This window comes from Pristis pectinata, chromosome 20 (genome assembly GCF_009764475.1).
Source record: "Pristis pectinata isolate sPriPec2 chromosome 20, sPriPec2.1.pri, whole genome shotgun sequence".
NCBI lineage: Eukaryota > Metazoa > Chordata > Chondrichthyes > Rhinopristiformes > Pristidae > Pristis > Pristis pectinata.
Window position 1 is genome coordinate 5,380,594 of NC_067424.1, and position 18,451 is coordinate 5,399,044.

Here is an 18,451-nt window from a genome sequence, read left to right on the forward strand (position 1 = left end):
GTTAAATCGTGCAAAAATGTGAATTTTATGCAGATTCTTGCATGTGCAGAGGATCGGGATAAAAAAAAGTGATTTTTGACGGGTTTTGCAAATTGTTGGGGCTTGTTAGTTAAATTTGCAAAAGTTAATTGCATGCTTATGACAACGTGAAATGGACGTTTTAAGTGATGACCCCACTTTTTCGTCGTTTTGCCTATTTTAGGTGTGCGAAGAGCAGAAATGCGAAGAGGAAGTCTTTCTGTTGGCTGTGAATTATCTGGATAGATTTCTATCTTCAGTTCCTACTAGAAAATGTCACCTCCAGCTGCTAGGGGCAGTCTGCATGTTTTTAGCATCAAAACTGAAAGAAACGATCCCGCTGACAGCTGAGAAACTCTGTATTTACACAGACAATTCAGTCACCCCTGAAGACCTCCTGGTAAATTCACCAATATTTCAGACTTCTGACACTTTTTATTTTATTGTTTGGCACCTTAAAGGGACAAAATTCTATTGCAGTGCAGCGTTGGGGGCAAGACCAGGTCAAAGAGAGATTACTTTGTAATTTCCTTTTTAACATTTTAATTTGTTTTCCTTCTAAACGTTGCGTTGAGATGCACAGGAACTGCGAGTGTTAAGTTGATGTCAGAGGTAAAAAGTCTCCTAGAGGAAAGAAAAGGGGACCCAGTGTAGGTTGAGTAATTGGGTCTGGAGAAGATTGCGGTTATCGATCACAACCGTGCAGGCTCACACCCATGACTAAGCGTTTGGTGCCATCTAGTGCGAGCATGCAAGCCAAGCCCATCGTATACCGATAAGTGCTTTCAGTAATTGCACTGCGCTTCAAACTTTGCAATTAATGATTAGTTTGGGTCTTGTCCCTCAAAAATGAAGTCTAATCCATGCAACCGTCACCAGCTATTCAATACCAACGTGCAAGATGCATTGGATATTGAACCAAATTTTCACCTTATAATGCAATTATTTTAATGCACGGAATGACAGTCGCCTTATCTGTGTTAGATGTGGTAAGTATTTGTTTTGAGGTTTATTTGGTCATACATGTTTTAGTGCAAGGAATGGTTAAAAAAAAATCAAGTCTGCTTATTTTGAATATTCCAGTTTTGAGGCAATCACTCTCCGTGTATGCTTTGGCTTCTAGCAATTAAAATTTATACAGGCCACTGGGCTCAGAATATATTATTTAGCATTTTTGGGGGGGGGGGGGGATTGCATTCTTAAAAGTTAACCAAGTCTGCCCTCTGCATGGTTGCACAGGGTTTGCTTGTCTTCTGGCCATTTTGAGCTCCCAGTTGCAAACCATTTCAATCCTCCCTCCCTCCTCGTTCCCACGTCTTTCTGTCTGTTCTCGGCTTCCTCCACTCCCAGGGTGAGGCCAAGTGCAAGCTAGAGGAATGGCACCTCGTGTTCCGCCTGGGTAGTCCACAACTGGATGGCGTGGACGTTGAATTCTCTAATTTTGGGTAACCTGCTCCCCCTCTGTCTCTTTCTCTCACCTTTGGATCCACCTGGGTCCTCTTGAACATCCCCTGTTTTTCCAAACCACCCAGCCCTTTGCCCCTGTTACCCCTCCCCCTCCATCCCTCCCTGGTCTGGTTCCACACACCGCCTTCCTGTCCTATCAGCTTCCACCATCTGCAGCCCTTCGTTGCCTCCACCTATCACCTCCCAGCCTCTTGTTGCTGACTCCACCTGTCCATCAACCCCTCCTCACCTGGATCCACCAATCGCTTGCCAGCTCTTGCCTCACCCCGCCCCCTCACTCTTTCTATTGGCTATCTCCCCTCGACTCTTTCAGTCCTGGGGTAGGGTCTGGAACTGAAACGTTAACTGTCCTTCTGTCTCCACAGATGCTGCCTGACCCACCGAGTTCCTCCAGCAGCTTGTTGTTCACTGCTTGGTTAAATCCTTCGGTGTCGTGCACACTGCAGCGGTAACTGGGTCAGAAGCAGCACGTAGATGGTGTTTCCTTGTCCAAAGTCCTTCAGTAGAGAAGGTTATTACTGCATTCCGTAATTCAACGGTGTCTTCTCTGGGGGGGGGTTGGTTTACCCTAGAGTAGAACAGTACAGCACCGATTGCCTGTGCGGAGCATGATGCCAAATCCCTTCTGCCTGCACATGATCCATATCCTGTCATTCCCAGCATTTTCCTCTGCCTATCCTAAAAGCCTCTCGAAAACTACTTTCCCCCCCTCACCTTAAAGCTGTTCCCTATTCGATGTTTCTACCCTGGGGGAGAAAGATTCTGACTGTGTACCCTATCTATGCCTCTGATGCTCCAGAAAAGCCCTCTCTATTTATCTACACAGTACTGCCTAGGTTCTGTTTCTGACACAGTGCAAACACTTTTGGAGCGACAAACAGTCCACTGGAGGAACTCGGTGGATCGAGCAGCATCTAGGGGAGGAAGGGAATTGTCAATGTTTTGCATTGAAACCCTGCATCAGATCTGAAGCATCAACAATTACTTCCTCTTTCCCCCCCCCCCCCCCCCCCACAGATGCTGCTCGACCCACTGAGTTCCTCCAACAGATGGTTTTGCTCCAGATTCCAGCACCTGCAGTCTCTTGAGTCTCCACAAGACATTTGTGGTTACCATACTTTGGGAAAAGTTTCAAAAAACTATCTGATAAGTTGGTTTGTGACACCGGTGAAGCCAGGAATTGAGACGGAGGGGTCACTAGGAGCAGAAATAGGTGGGAGCTGTATCGATAGAGCAGGAGATATTCTCTGGGTCTGCTCAGTCATTCAGTAAGATCGTGAATAAACTGACCTTGGTACCTCTCCACTTTCCTTCCTGATCCCCTTAACCCATAACTCCCCTAAAATCTAAAATAAATCTGCCTCAGCAATGACTTTGCTTAATGCCTCACCTTCCACAGCTCGGAATTCCAAAAATTCATAACACTTTAGAAACATTGAAAAACTACAGCACACTTTAGGCCCTTCGGCCCACAAAGCTGTGCCGAACGAGTCGCTACCCTAGAAATTACTAGGCTTACTCTAGTAATTAAATACCCCAGTAGTCTAAAACAGAAGAAGTTACTCCTTGTCTGTTTTACCTGCGTGACCCCTCTATCCCGAGACTCATCCCCCGGGATGATCAGTGTAGTGCTGAGGTTTGCAGCGGAATAGTGGAGTTATGAATGTAGTTAACTGCACACGGGCATAGGTTCAAGTGTTACTGAATTTCTTGACAGCGCGTGGCATGTGTTGGATTCTGTGTCGTGGTAAGTGTCCAGTTGTTACGTGATATTCTCTTGATTCCAATCAGTTCTGCACTTTTGCCAAATTTGGATGAAACACCAAGTCTCTGGTCTCGTTTCATCGATGTGTTTTCTCAGTCTCAGTGCCAAAATAAAAAATGGGATTCTGTATCACGGGTAAGTACTAAAAAAGGCATTGGCTGCTCTGCTAACGTTTGCTTCCACAGGTCTTTTTTAGGGTCTTCCTTGAGGTGTTCTACACAAAAACAACCATCAATTCTTAACTCTGTGTCCATGCCGTTTTGCTTCATGGACTTGTGTTGCTGTTACTGTCAAGAAAGGTTAGACAGTTCGGGTTTGTATTCCTTAAAGTCACCCCCCATTCTTATAAACTTCATTCAAATGTACAAAATCATAAAGGGGTTTGACAGGGTAGATGTTGGGATGTTTTTGCTAGTGGGAGAGTCACGAACAAGGGGACACAGTTATACATAAGGGGCCAGTCATTGAGGTGCGTTGAAATTTCTTCTCTCAAAGTCGAGTCTATTGTAACATGCACAAGTACCTGTGTGCACAGGTGCAATGAAAAACTTACTTGTGTAGCATCACAGGCACATAGCATCAGATACACAACAGTCACACGGAAAACATAAATTATACACTATTTTTACAAGAAAGAACACAATTCGATCACAAAAAAAAAGTCCATTGTAGTGCAAACTGGTCATAGTGTTTCTATACTGAGGTAGTGATTGGGGTTGTGCAGGTTGATTCAAGAACCAAATGGTTGAAGGGAAGTAACTGTTCCTGAATCTGGTGGTGTGGGACTTCAGGCTTCTGTACCACCTGCCCGATGGGAGCTGCAAGAAGATGGCATGGCCCAGATGGTGGGGATCTTTGATGGATGTTGCCATTTTGAGGCAGCGCCTTCTGTAGGTACTACCGATGGTGGGGAGGGATGTGCCCGTGATGTATTGGGCAGAGACCACTACTCTCATAGTGAATCTCTGGAATTTTGTCCCCAAGGGGATAGTGTACAGATCATCAGATACATTTAAGGTGGAGGTAAATATTTGAAAGATTGAGGGTTGTGGGGAACTGGCACAGAAGAAATCAATCACGATCATATTGAATGGTAAGGCAGGCTTGAGGGGTCGAGTGGCCTACTCCTGCTCCTATCTTATTATCAGGGCCCACAGCTGTCCCCGTGGTTGCAGTTGGCATTGATAACTGCATTGATCATGTTGGACAACACAGTGACGCAGCAGGTCTCATGGCTCCTGTGACTGGGGGTTCGATCCTTGCCTCGGCGCGGTCTGTGTTTAGTTTGCACCTTCTCCCTGTGACCAGGTGGGTTCTCCTCGCTTACTCCGGTTTCCTCCCATGTCCCAGAGGCGTGCTGGTTGGTGGGTTAATTGGTGATGTAAATTATCCCGTGGTGTGGGTGGAGTTGATAGTCATGTGAGATTGGGTAGGTTACAGGAAATGTAAGGAGGGAATGGGACTGGTGGGCTTGCCCTGAGAGCTAGCATAGACTCGATGGGTTGAATGGCTCCCATTGCAAAGCTGGGGAAATGGTCTTGGTGAGATCTGGAGACATGCATGGCCCAACCTTGAGCATCAGGTAAACATAAAGGCATTGTACAATCCACAGCCCACTACAGTCACAGGTCTCAGGTGTTGGTAGGGTAGCTTGGGTTCACCACATTGGCTCTGGACTGACAGACTTGGGTATGGAGGTGGTTGAGAGACTTCCAGGTGCCCCTCTGCACAGATCTCTTGTCAGCATCATTTCACAGCCAACAGTTGCCCAAGTGTTAAAACCCACTGGCCATAACTCACCACTGACAAACCTTCTTCCCTTTTTGAGAGAGCGCTCTCCTCTGTGACTGACCGCAAAGGAGCTGTGTGTGTTGGGAGCAGGGTTCGAAACCCTTTGTCCCTCCTCTCCAGTGTCAATTTGCTGTCTCTGTTTTTGCCTTCTGTAATTGTAAATACAGCCACATGTCTCCGGATTGGGACAAACATCTAGAAAAGTAGTTTGCACAAACGGGAAAGATTGAACAGTTTAGAGCTCTTGTGGGAAAAGTGAAGGATAATCTCATAAATCTTTAAGATTACTACAGATTTTGTTTGTGGGGTGCCTGGGGCTAAGGCAGTAACACTTCATTGTGCAAAAGCCCTTTATCTAAGGAAAGATGTACTGGCCCTGGAGAGGGTCCAGAGCAGGTCCACAAGAATGATCCCAGGAACGAAAGGCTTAGCGAGTGAGGAGTATTTGATGTCTCTGGGCCTGTACTCGTCAGATGATGCAGATAAAGAAGAGGTTTGCTTGGAGTCTGGGCATCAGATCAGACCAGTTGAGCAGAATAGCCTGTTGCCATTAGCTACGTCCAACATGGTCCATGGTTCCATGGCACAGTTGAGAGAAGAGCTAGGGAGTTATCCTGATGTTATCCCTCAGCTGATTTGCTTCACCTTGAAAGAAGCCCAGGGTAGAATCACCAGATAACTGGATTCCTAAGATCTAATTTAGGAGAAATTAGGGTTGAATTTCTTGGAATTTTAAGGTAAATGATGAATTATCAAGATAGTAAGGGGAACTAATAGTGGACAGTGACACAGCTTGCACGGTTTGGAACTAGGCAACATGGATTACAGGTTAAGACCAGATGTTGTACATGGTGACAGAACTTTGGAACTCTGACCATGCTAGATGGGTGACTGATGCTAGATCGGTTGCTCATTCCAAATGATTTTTGTTAATGCTGTATGCAGCAAAGATGGAGTGAGGTCACAGACTAACGATGATCTTGTGGAAGGCAAAGGAACTCTAGGCAATAACTTATCAGTTAAGCTAAAGTTCTGTTCAACACCAGTGGAACCCTGCTGAATGCAATGGTTTCTATATCTAAAAAAGCACTTGGTTGCAAAATTGTATTTACTGCAAATGCAAATTTTTCTTCTAATTTAGTTTAATATTGCTCACTTAGGGGATTAAAATCAGGCAATACTGTTTATAGAGCTTACAAATAATAAGACACTTTATTTGTAAGTTCCACAGTGTTGCCTGATTATAATCAACCATTGGATGTACAATATCAAACTAAATTAGAAGGAACTTGCAACAGTTCTTCAACACTCTCTAAATTGTTACAAGCATTTCTTAAATCTAATTGGTACCAAAATCCCTGCATTACGGAAATTCGTACTTAGAGAATTCACAAATCACTACTCAGAATTTTGAGGTACGGAATAAAATTTGCTCTCGCTGAATTTGTGGAGAAAAAAATGTAAATGTCAATACAAAATTTATTTATTTTCAGCTTGCGTTTCTTGATGCATGTGCATGTAGCGAGGTTTCACATTAAGGAAAATCATGATACAGATCGTTCTCTAGGAACACAAACCTCCCCCTGTAATGTGGGGGGTCACTTGTAGTTAATATTCAGTTGCTCGATGCTTCCATAGCAGTAATAAATGGGAAAAGGAGGTTGACATTTCCCTAGGCAGAGGTATCTAAATACACAAAATGTCTGAACCATCTGATTATATGTTGAGGGTTGCTTTGCTTCCAATGTTAGCCTTTCCCTTTTTCAACTCCATAAATATGTTTCTAATTGAAGAACCTAAACAAGCTTCTCACTTGAATCTGGCCAGTGGCTTTCCACGTTTCTCATTTTTTCAGTAACTGAAATTTCTAATTCCTTTAAAAGTAAACATTGTTTTAATTCTTGGGTGATTATAACCTTCCTAATTGTGTTTTGCATCCTTCAAATTTTTATTGGACCTGGTGGCCACAGACTCCCACAAGCCAGCACTTGGAGCTGATGTTTTGCTTCAGAGCTAGAAGAATGGGAACCATTGAGTGATTTGAGCCTGTTCAATCCATCTTACTCAGGATGCCAGTGTGTAGCTAAATATAATTTTCTTCGGCTTCCAACATTTTCTGTTCAAATATTTGGGAGTGGGTAATGTGTTTGAAGGTAAAATCTTTGTGTTTTTAGTGGGAGATGTATCCTGAATGCAATGCAAAAGCACTTGTTGGAAAATTGAATTTACTGATGCAAATTTTTCCTTCTAACAGTTTAATATCATACATTCAGTCGGGGATAGCTTACAAATAGTAAAGATATAGAGATAAAAGCACAAAATGCTGCAAATACTCAGACTTGTACAGAGGGGACGGAAGTTTGGAACTCACTTGCAGTTGACCTTGGGTCAGTAGGTCATTAGAAATCTGCGATTGTTATGAGGATGCAGAATGGGCCACAAGTCAGATGGGATGGTGGGGAGGGGGCAGGTTTGAAGAGTTCGATGACCCTCCCTGACCATGCAGCTGAACTAATGTCCCACAAAACACAGCAGAAATGAATGACCACATGATTGGTGACACTTTCAGTGAGATTCGGACTGAATAAAGGCTGAAGATGTGGTCTTCAGACTTTCGGTGCTGTTAGGGTAATACAGCATGGAAACAGGCCCTTCGGCCCAACTGGTCCATGTCAATCAAGGGGCCCACCTAATCTGGTCTCATTTCCTTCTAAACCTTTCCTATCTGTGTACCTGACCAAATGTCTTTCAAATGTTATTGTACCTGACTCAAGTCATTGGCTCATCCAAGACTGTTGAACAAGTCAGAGGGAGGTGGAAGAAATGCAGGGGAAGATGCCTTTGGTCAAAGATACCAAGAGAGAAGACACGGGTAGCAATATTTACAAAGGTGAGAATTGCAAGGGAAAACAGATGGTGCTAACAGACCATGAGAGAGATGGGGGGTGTGGGGTGTAGATGAGAAACAGTAAATTGGTTTATTATTGTATAGAGGTACAGTGAAAATCTTGGATACAGATCAATTCATTACACAGTGCATTGAGGTAGTAAAAGATAAAACAACACAGAATGCAGAATAAAGTGTTAGAAAGTGCAGTGCAGCCAGACAATAAGGTGCAAATTCATAAGGAGGTAGATTGAGGTCAAGATTCCATCTTATCGTACTAAGGAATTGTTCAATAGTCTTATGACAGCAGGATAGGAGTTGTCCTTGAGCCTGGTGGTACGTGCTTTCAGGCTTTTGTACCTTCTGCTCGACGTGAGAGGGGAGAAGAGAGAATGTCCAGGGTGGGAGGGGTCTTTGATTATGTCGGCTGCTTTACCGAGGCAGTGGGAAGTGTAGACAGAGTCCGTGGAGGGAAGGCTGGTTCCCGTGATGTGCTGAGCTGTACACTTGTGGATGAGGTGAGAGATGTGTGATGTTGAAGGGAAACAATCATATGAACAAATCCCATCCTTCTGACAAACCGTGGGTGATCTCAGCACCGCACTGGTGTTTGAAAATTATAAATTGTGCATCGAACTGCAAGCTTTGGTCTGTGAGTAGGTTATGGATAAGCGTCTTCAGAAGCAAACTTGTGTACAACTGTGTGACATCAGTCCCTGTTACTTACTGTCCTAACACGTTTGCTGTCAGTTTGGTTGTGCTCAGTGAAGCTCCTGGGAGGTACAGCGGAGCTATATAAATGCATTTATAAATGTGCAAAATGCATACATCTCACCACGACCACTGACAAATAAGGTTTGCAGTTATTCAGTAGCTGAATTGGGAGTGTACAAGATGGTTTAATAGTTTGGATATCAGTAGCACTGAGTTGACTTAGTCATGTTAATCTGTGGATTTCACTGAGCTACAGAAATGTGCAAAAGGGAATTTGTATAGCCTTTATCCTTTCACACATCTGCAGCCCATTCTTGGTCTATTTAGTCATTTTAAAAGTTGCTTTAGCGGACCTGTGTGTCATGTGATGTCCCACATTTGGTCTGAATGTGGTTCAGTCTGACTGTTCCCTGTTGTACGTTGCAAGTTACCTCTGGACCTTGGATCGCGTTCAAATTTGTGTTGAATGTAAATTTAACCTTTGCCTAAAAATTGTTTCCAGTTACATTCACACTCATGGTCCTACCTCTGTCACGGAGTCAGTCGTACAGCACAGAAGTGGGCCATTTGGCGCATCGTGTCCATGCCAACCTTGGCCCATCTACACCTCCTTCCCCCATTTCTTGCTAGTTCCTCACTGACCCTTCACTCGGTGCTCTTCCCATGTCCTGACACCAGTTGTCCTTGGGGTGTGGGTGGTTTTTACCCCCACAGTGAGGGAAGATAAAGCAACCCTTCCATCCAACCCATGCCCTTGGACTAACTGAGCTTCTTTCTTGTTGACTGTTGCCATGGTGCCCAGTTTTTCTGTGCCCCAGTGCAGTTGGACAGCAAGGTTCTCCACAAGTCAGTGCTGTGATTGACGAGGGCCTACGACACATCAGATAGGCCCAAAAGTAAGCACAAGGTCAAGGTAGAATGCCCTAACCCCATTGGTTGGAATGGGTTTATTATTGTCACCTGTACCGAGATACAGTAAAAAGCTTTAATTTGCGTGTTATCCAGACAGATCATTCCGTACATCGAGGTAGTAAAACAAAAACAATGCAGAATATGGTGTTACGGTTACAGAGAAAGTGCAGTGCAGGTAGACGATAAGGTGCAAGGGCCACAAGAAGGTAGATTGAGTTTAGTGTACAAGAGGTCCGTTCAAGAGTCTGAGAACAGCGGGATAGAAACTGTCCTTGAGCCTGCTGGTACGTTCTCTCAGGCTTTTGTATCTTCTGCTCAACGGGAGAGGGGAGGAGAGAGAATGACCGGGGTGAGAGGGGTCTTTGATTATGTCAGCTGCTTTCCCAAGGCAGCGGGAAGTGTAGACAGAGTCAACGGAGGGGAGACTGGCTTGCATGATGGACTGGGCTGTGTCCACAACTCTGCAATTCCTTGCCGTCCTGGGCAGAGCAGTTGCCGTACCAAGCCGTGACGCATCTGGATAGGATGCTTTCTATGGTACGTATGTAACCCCAATGCTCGCTGTCAGTGATGTACAAAAGTCATAGATGTGGCCATTCAGAAGTTCCCGTGGACTAGTTTATCTTGAGCACTGTTGGAAGATCACCAGCTTCATGGATGCTCCTCCTTCCTCCCTGAGTAAAAATTCCAGTGTGCTGAGGGCATTTAGACTCGGTGGTATAGATTGTAACTGGAGTCACAAATTCATTGCACAGAGTAGAACCACTTAGTTTCCTCTCCCACTGGATACTGTTGAACAGACCTGGGAACCTTCTCACACAGGGTGCCAGACACTCGGGGCTTGCTTCCTTGACTGGCAGTTGGCATGGCTCCACTGTCAATTTTACATCTGAGATTAATAGATTTCTTCCTTAGCTAAAGGTACTCGGGGATGTGTGACAAAGGTCACATGTTGCCTGCACTGATGGAGCACACTTGGCCTATGATTGGCTAATTAAGGGACATCCCTTTGGAACTGAGTGGAGGAATTTCTTCAGCCAGAGGGCGGTGAATCTGTGGAATTTGTTGCCCCAGAGGGCTGTGGAGGCTAAATCACGGTGTATCTAAAGCAGAGAGAGGTTCTTGATGGGTAATGGGGTTAAAGGTTACGGAGGAGACAATGGGAGAATGGGGTTGAGAAAAGAAAAATCAGCCATGATTGAATGGCAGAGCAGACTCGATGGGCTGAATGGCCTAATTCTGCTCTTGTACTTTTATGGTCTTATGAACTGCCTAAACCTATTCCCCCATTGCTACTTTACTGGAGCTATTTGGGGATTTTGACAACAATCCTTTGTCATTTTCCAATTGGAATCATAATTACCAAATTAGACATTTTTTTAATTCCATGTTATAATCCTGGGTTTGATTGAGTTGATAGATTACCCAATGCACTGGGCTTCTGTGACCAGTATAACATTGTCCTCCCCGTCAAACGATGGTAACTCAGGCTGAGCTCTGATACCACGGACACCACCTTCCCCAAGTGCCCACATACGTTGCCCTGGCAACATGAGTGCACTGGTTAAATTCAGGCATGTGTGCACAGGTAACAGGTCCTCTCCACAGGTATATCTGGAGACCGCCCGTCTAATGACCAGTGTCAGAAACTGATGACTTCCTTCCATCCACATCACGTTGGCAAGTCAGGGGTTAAGTAACTGCCTTAGTTAGCCAGCCTGGACTAATGATTGGGGGTGAGAGTTTGGATCCCCCTGTGGCCACAGGGAATTTAAATTCAGGTGATTAATTTGGAGGGAATTTAAGTTGTTGATTAAAGTAATTTGGGATTTTTTTTTACCAAGTCTAACCTGTTTGTGACAGTAAGGTGGGTAACTCAACTGCCTTCCAAATCGCTTTTCCATTGTTTCAAAGGAACCATTCAGGGGAGCAGTGCATCACCACCTCCTGCAGGACAGTTGGTACCAGCTGTGATGGTAAATTGGTTTATTATTGTCACATGTACTGAGGCACAGTGAAAAACTTTGTTTTGCATGCCATCCATACAGATCATTTCATTACAACAGTGCATTGAGGTAGTACAAGGGAAAACAATAACAGAATGCAGAATAAAGTGTTACAGAGAAAGTGGAGGCAGATAATAAGGTGCAAGGTTATAATGGGGTAGATTGAGAGGTCAAGAGTCTGTCTTATCATTCAAGGGGAACATTCAGTAGTCCTATAACAGTGGGATAGAAGCTGTCCTTGAGCCTGGTGGTACGTGCTTTCAGACTTTTGTATCTTCTACCCGATGGGGAGGGGGGAGAAGAGAGAATGTCCGGGGTGGGAGGAGTCTCTGATTATGCTGACTGCTTCGCCAAGGCAGCGAGAGGTAGAGACAGTGTCCATGGAGGGGAGGCTGGTTTCTGTGATGTGCTGAGCTGTGTTCACAACTCTCTGCAGTTTCTTGCGGCCATGGGCAGAGCAGTTGCCGTACCAAGCTGTGATGCATCTGGATGGGATGCTTTTTGCAGTGTTACGCAACCTTCTTTAAACAAAAAAGTCAATTAATATTAATCTTCATTGTGGGACTCCATGAGCTGGTGAAACAGACTCCCTTGTCAATTGTAACATGCATTAGGACTGTGACTGAGTGCTTAATTTCACGGAATCATAGAACAGTACAGCACAATACAGGCCCTTCGGCCCACAGTGTTGTGCCGACCTTTAAACCTTGCCTAAGGCTATCTAACCCCTTCCTCCCACATATCCCTCTGTTTTAAATTCCTCCATGTGCTTATCTAGTAATCTTTTGAATTTGACCAATGTACCTGCCTCCACCACCACCCCAGGTAGTGCACTCCATGCCCCAACCACTCTCTGGGTAAAAAAAAACCTCCCTCTGATATCTCCCTTGAACTTCCCACCCATTACTTTAAAGCCATGCCCTCTTGTATTGAGCATTGGTGCCCTGGGAAAGAGGTGCTGGCTGTCCACTCTATCTATTCCTCTTAATATTTGATTGTTTTAGTTCTGACTGGGCTGCACTGGAAGTTTTGTCAGTGAGGGAATATTTTTGGTGGATTGGGTTGGGGACAGGGCTACAGAAGCAGTTAAGTGAAAATTTATTAAAAACACTTTAGATGCTGGAACTATAAAATAAAAACGGAAAATGCTGGAAACACTCAGCAGGTCAGGCTGCACCTGTGAGGAGAAATGGTAGATGTTTCAGGTCGAAGCCCCTTCATCAGAACTGGGAAGGACACACAAGAATCTGCGGGGGGGGGCAGTGGGGGATGGGTGAAGAAATGTCCCTGATAGGGTAAAACCAGGGATAAGCTGTAAGCAAGGTTATCTGGTCAGTGAGTGAATGGGAGCAGACAGAGAGGGAGGACATTGACACAAGGATGTGGGAGTTGTGAAATGCAGAGAAGGCAGGCGTGTCTGGCAGGGCTTCTCATTCACTCTGAGGTGGTGTTTGGCGGGGGGGGGGGGGGGGGGGGTGGGGGTGGCGGTGGCGGTGTGGAATAGAACAATGAACAGAGAGAAATGAAGTTGTAGAATTCAATATGAAGTCCAGAAGACTACAACGTGCCCAGACAGATGAGCTGCTGTTCTTGCATTGGACATCATTGTAACAGTACAGGAGGTCACAGACCGATAGGTCAGAGTGGGAGAAGGATGGGAAATAAAAGTAGGAGCAACGGGATGCACAGGGTCATCCCTGAGGACTGAGCACAGGTCTTCTGCAAAAGAAATGACCCAATCTGTGTTTGGGTTCTCCAACGTAGAGGAGACAGCAGTGCGAGCACCGAATGCAGTGTGCGAGATTGGAAGTGCAAGTGAAGCAGGATTTGATGTCAGCAAATCCAGGTTTCTTGGAGTGAGATGGCGTCTTCCTGTGACAACGGGAATTTGCCCTATCCCAAGTGTTTGAAGAGTACCAGACACGCCCGCGTCTCGGAGTCATTACCTTTCCTTCCCCCATTCCCCCCAGATCTGCTCGGGCACGGTCAGTGGCCCAACTGCAGGTCCATCCCGTCTTGAAGCTAACTTCAAACGTTCCCAGATTTCAGGTGTTGGAAGGAAATGTGGATGTGACTGAGGGAGGGGGCTTGCCTGAAGACTGGGGTAGGTTGGAACCATTGGGTATTAATGAAATTGGGGGATGTGGGGTAGAGGACCTGAAAGATGAGTAAAATGGCTAACTGAACTTCATGGAGTCGTACAAGGTGGAGGTAGGCCCTTTGGCCCACTGTGTCTGTGCCAACCATCAACTATCCACTTGTACTAATCAGAGACAGGCCCTTGGTTCATTACATCCATTTTACCCATTTACATTAATCCTATTTACCCAAGGGTCTGTATCCTTCTAAGCCTGGCCTATTTCCAGTGTCCATATAAATGTCTCTTAAAACTAGTGATTGTATCTGATCCTACAGTAATCCCATTTTATTCTCCCCACATTCCCATCAGCTCCCCCCAGATTCTACCCCTTGCCTTCATACTAGGGGAAATTTACAGCGGCCAATTAACCTACCAACCTGCACATCTTTGGGATGTGGGAGGAACCCGGAGCACCTGGGGGATACTTCCGCGGTGACAGGGAGAACCTGTGCAGTCACAGAGAGAATGCGCAAACTCCACACACAGTGCCCAAGGTCAGGATTGAACCCGGGTCTCTGGAGCTGTGAGGTAACAGCTCCACCACTGTGACACCCATGCTTTGTGTGGTGTCAGAGCAGAACAGGCATCACATGAAGATGAACACAGCAGCCAAGATGTGACCAAATCTTGTGCCAGTATGTTTCGTAGCAGGAAGCCATGAGACTTCGTAAAAGAAATGGGGGTCAACTAACAATTAGTTTTTTTTCTCTTCCTCAGGATTGGGAGATAGTTGTCCTTGGGAAACTGAAGTGGGATCTCTCTGTGACAACTCCAAATGATTTCATTGAACACATCCTAGGGAAGCTGGCATTTCTAGCGGACAACCTGGAACTTATCAAGAAACACAGTCAAACATTCATCGCCATGTGTGCCACAGGTACCAAGTTGTTTGACCTGCTGGTTTTGCAGAAAAGGGAATTAACAGTGCGAATGCTGAGATTAAAAGGCCAGTTCTTTTGCAGCCAAAACCAGTCATTAACAAGTGTGCTGAGTGCAAGTAAATTATAAGATAAGATAAGATCTTTATTAGTCACATGTACATTGAAACACACAGTGAAATACATCTTTTGCATAGAGTGTTCTGGGGGCAGCCCGCAAGTGTCACTACGCTTCCGGCGCCAACATAGCATGCCCACAACTTCCTAACCCATACGTCTTTGGAATGTGCGAGGAAACCGGAGCACCCGGAGGAAACCCACGCAGACACGGGGAGAACGTACAAGCTCCTTAAAGACAGCGGCTGGAATTGAACCCGGGTCGCTGGTGCTGTAAAGCGTTGCGCTAACCGCTACACTACCGTGTTGAGTTTATTGTCATGTGCACAAGTACGGCGAGGTAGAGGTACAATGAAAAAACTTGCAGCAGCATCACGGGCACGTAGATTCAGACAACACAGAAGCTTAATTGTATTTAAATTATACAAGACGGTGAGGAAAAAAAAGCAAAACAAAACATTAGTGCAGAAACAAAACACAGTTAAGAGACAAGTCCATGGTAGTGCAAGAGGTGTTCCATAGCTGGGTTAGGGTTGTGCAGGTCAGTCCTAGAACCTGATGGTTGTAGAAAAGTAGCTGTTCCTGAACCTGGTGGTGTGGAACTTCAGGCTTCTGTACCTCCTGCCTGATGGTAGCAGCAAGAAGAGGGTATGGCCTGGATGGTGGGGATCCTTGATGATAGATGCCACCTTCTTGAGGCAGCGCCTCCTGTAGATACTGTCAATGGTGGGGAGGGCTGTGCCCGTGATGGACCGGGCTGTGTCCAGTCTTTCCAACTGATCTTGTTGAGCATTCTATTTTGGCGAATGGAATGTCCAGCAACCGAACCTGTCGCAGATCTTTTTGTTATTTTTTTGGGGGCTGGAAAGATGACTCACTCCCAACCCTCCCCGCAGCCCTGCTGAAGAGTGAGGAGGTTGGCACAAGGAGCAGAGATCGTGTCCCGTTGACTGATTAGGTGTTAATTTACAGAGGGTACACAGACAAACTCAGCTCTCTCCGACCTCTCACTCAGTGCTGGAGGCCAAATGCAGTTCAATTCCTGAACGGTGCCTCAATCTCCCGTAAATTCCATCTCGTCAGCACTTTGGGAAGAAGGTAAAAATGGCTCTGGGGTAAACCCCGTCACTTCCCACGTTAGCAAACTGGCTCTAAAATTAATCTTCCTTCCTACCAGTGCTGTAGCTGTTAATGGAAGTATTACCTTTAAGATGCTTGGAATTGTCGTTGCAGAGTCTACAGCACAGAAGCAGGCCCTTTGGCCCACCACGTCTCTGCTGGATATCAACTTCCCATCTACTCTAATCCCATTTACTGGCACTTGATCTGTAACCTGCGGCAATTCAAATGCTTGTCCAGATGCTGTTTAAATGTTGCTGGAGTCTCTGCCTCTCACCCCCTCAGGCAGTGCGCTGCAGACTCTGGGAAGCACAGACTTTTCTGCCAAGCTTAATTGACCCCCAGTTTCTGACTCGGAGATTGAGAGTTGATTGAGAGCCTGATGCAAAGCAGGCTCATACTCACAATAAACCTGGCAGTCATAGTTATACAGCATGGAAACAGGCCCTTTGGCCCAACTTGTCCATGCTGACCAATGAGCAAGTCCGACGTGAGCAAGTGCCGTTTGCCTGAGTTTGGCCCATATCCCTCTGAGCTTTTCCCATCCGTGTACCTGTCCAGATGTCTTATAAACACTGTAATTTTACCCACACCCCCTCAGGCAGCTCATAGTACGGGTTAGGAAGTTGTGGGCATGCTATGTCGGCACTGGAAGCGTGGCAACACTTGTGGGCTGCCCCCAGAACACTATGCAAAAGATGTATTTCACTGTGTATTTCGATGTACATGTGACTAATAAAGATATCTTAAAACCTTGCCCCTCAGGCCCCCTTTAAATCTCCCCTCTCACCTTACACCAATGCTCTCTAGCTTTTGAATCTCCTATCCTTGGGGGGGAGAAGGACTGACCATTCACCTTATCTGTGCTCCTCATGATCTTATAAAACCTCTACAAGGTCACCCCTTAGCCTCCTTCGCTCCAGGGAAAACAGTCCCAGCCTACCCAGGCCTTGTAACTCAAGCCCTCCAGGCCCGGTAACACCCTTGTGTTGGGACACAGTTTTCCCTGCTCTTTTTATTCTGCATAGTGTTAAGATCATGAGTCACATTTTAAGTTTTCTGAACTCAGAAACTACCAGAAAATGACAGTTGACCATCACATTTTCACAAGTGGGCTATGCTGTGCAGAGGATTACTTTCAATGTGTTTGAGATGCAGGCCATGAAAATTTCAGTATTTTGGTTCAGTGAAGAAGTGATTTTTTTTTTGCCCCCCCCCCCCCCCCCCCCCCAGTATTTCTTTGAAATTTGGGTGCTTTTGATTGTTTTAAGTTCAATGAAGAGATGCATAAATTCTCAATCGCTTTAAGGTGCAGCTTAATTGAAGTTAGTAATGATAGCAGTACAAAGTCACATTCGCAGTAAAATTTGCTGCCAATGTCTCATGCACACCTCTGACCATCGGTGACCAGGATCAGTCAGTTATTCACGTCCACTTTTTGAAGACCTCATTTGGTATTAAAAATCGACAAAAATATAAATTTTTCTGGGTTAACACACAAACGAGCTGGAGGAACTCAGCGGGTCGGGCAGCATCTATGGAGGGATATGAACTGTCGATGTTTCAGGTCGAGACCCTTCATCAGGACTGGAAAGATGGAGGGGAGGTAGCCGGTATAAATGGTGGGGGGAAGGGGTGGAGAAAGAGCTGGCAGGTGATAGGTGGATCCAGGTGAGGGAGGGGGTGGTGATAGGCGGTGGGGGAGAGTGGGAATGATGTCAGAAACTGGGAGGTGAGATGTGGAAGTGACAAAGGGCTGAAGAAGATGGAATCTGTTAGGAGAGGACAGTGTATCATGGAATAAAGGGAGGGAGGTGAGGAGGGAAACCGGAGGGAGAAGTGTGGGGGATCCACCTAGAACCCGCCGCCTCTTGCTCCACCCCTCCCCACACCTTTTTATACTGGTTATCTTCCTCCTTTCAGTCCAGATGAAGGGTCTCGACCCGAAACGTCGACTGTCCATTTCTCTCCACAGATGCTTCCTGACCCGCTGAGTTCCTCCAGAGCTTCATGAGTTACTCCAGATTCCAGTATCTGCAGTCTCTTTGTATGTCTGGATTAATTTTTTTTTAATCAGCCATGAGTTTTATCAGTGGAAGTGAAAAAAGAATTAACTTTCCCAAGCAAGCAGGGGGCACTTATTTTGCTTTACAGCAGTTAAAACTGCAAAATTCAGGCCCTAAAATAATGGTAAGTTTGAGGAGTTCTGCTGAATTCATCTTGAAAAGTTACTCCGTCTACCACAGCACCAGAGACTAGGGTTCAATCATAACCTCTGTTCCTGTCTGTGTGAAGTTCTCCCTGTGACCGCACGGGTCGCGGTGCTCTGGTTTCCTCCCTCCATCCCAAAGACATGCGGGTTGGTCAGCTAATTGGCAGCTGTGTACTGCGCCTGGTGTGTAGATGGGTGGTAGCATCTGGTGGGAGCTAACGAGAATGTGGGGGGAATAAAATGGGTTTGGGCAATGTGTTGTGCACACAGTCAAATATGTGCGTGTTGGGAGATTAATAGGCAGCTGTAAATTGCCCCTGGTATGTAGGCAAAGGGGGAGTTGATGGAAATGGAAGAGAACAGTACAGCACGGGAACAGGCCCTTGGGCCCACGATGTTGTGCCAAACTAAGTTAATGACGCCTA

At 45.8% G+C, this 18,451-nt stretch overlaps 1 protein-coding gene across 3 annotated transcripts in view; it reads left to right on the forward strand.

Moving 5' to 3' along the window:
• LOC127580723 (G1/S-specific cyclin-D2-like) overlaps positions 1–18,451 on the forward strand; it is a 339,518-nt gene that overhangs the window by 294,235 nt on the left and 26,832 nt on the right. For 2 of the 3 annotated variants that reach the window (XM_052034506.1, XM_052034503.1), the window contains 4 exons: positions 203–418; positions 2,503–2,698; positions 11,469–11,530; positions 14,418–14,577. In XM_052034506.1, coding sequence (XP_051890466.1) covers positions 323–418; positions 2,503–2,698; positions 11,469–11,530; positions 14,418–14,577 — 514 coding nt within the window. In that variant the 5' untranslated portion in view covers positions 203–322. The remainder of the gene's footprint in view (positions 1–202; positions 419–2,502; positions 2,699–11,468; positions 11,531–14,417; positions 14,578–18,451) is intronic. The other variant, XM_052034504.1, reaches the window with a different exon arrangement.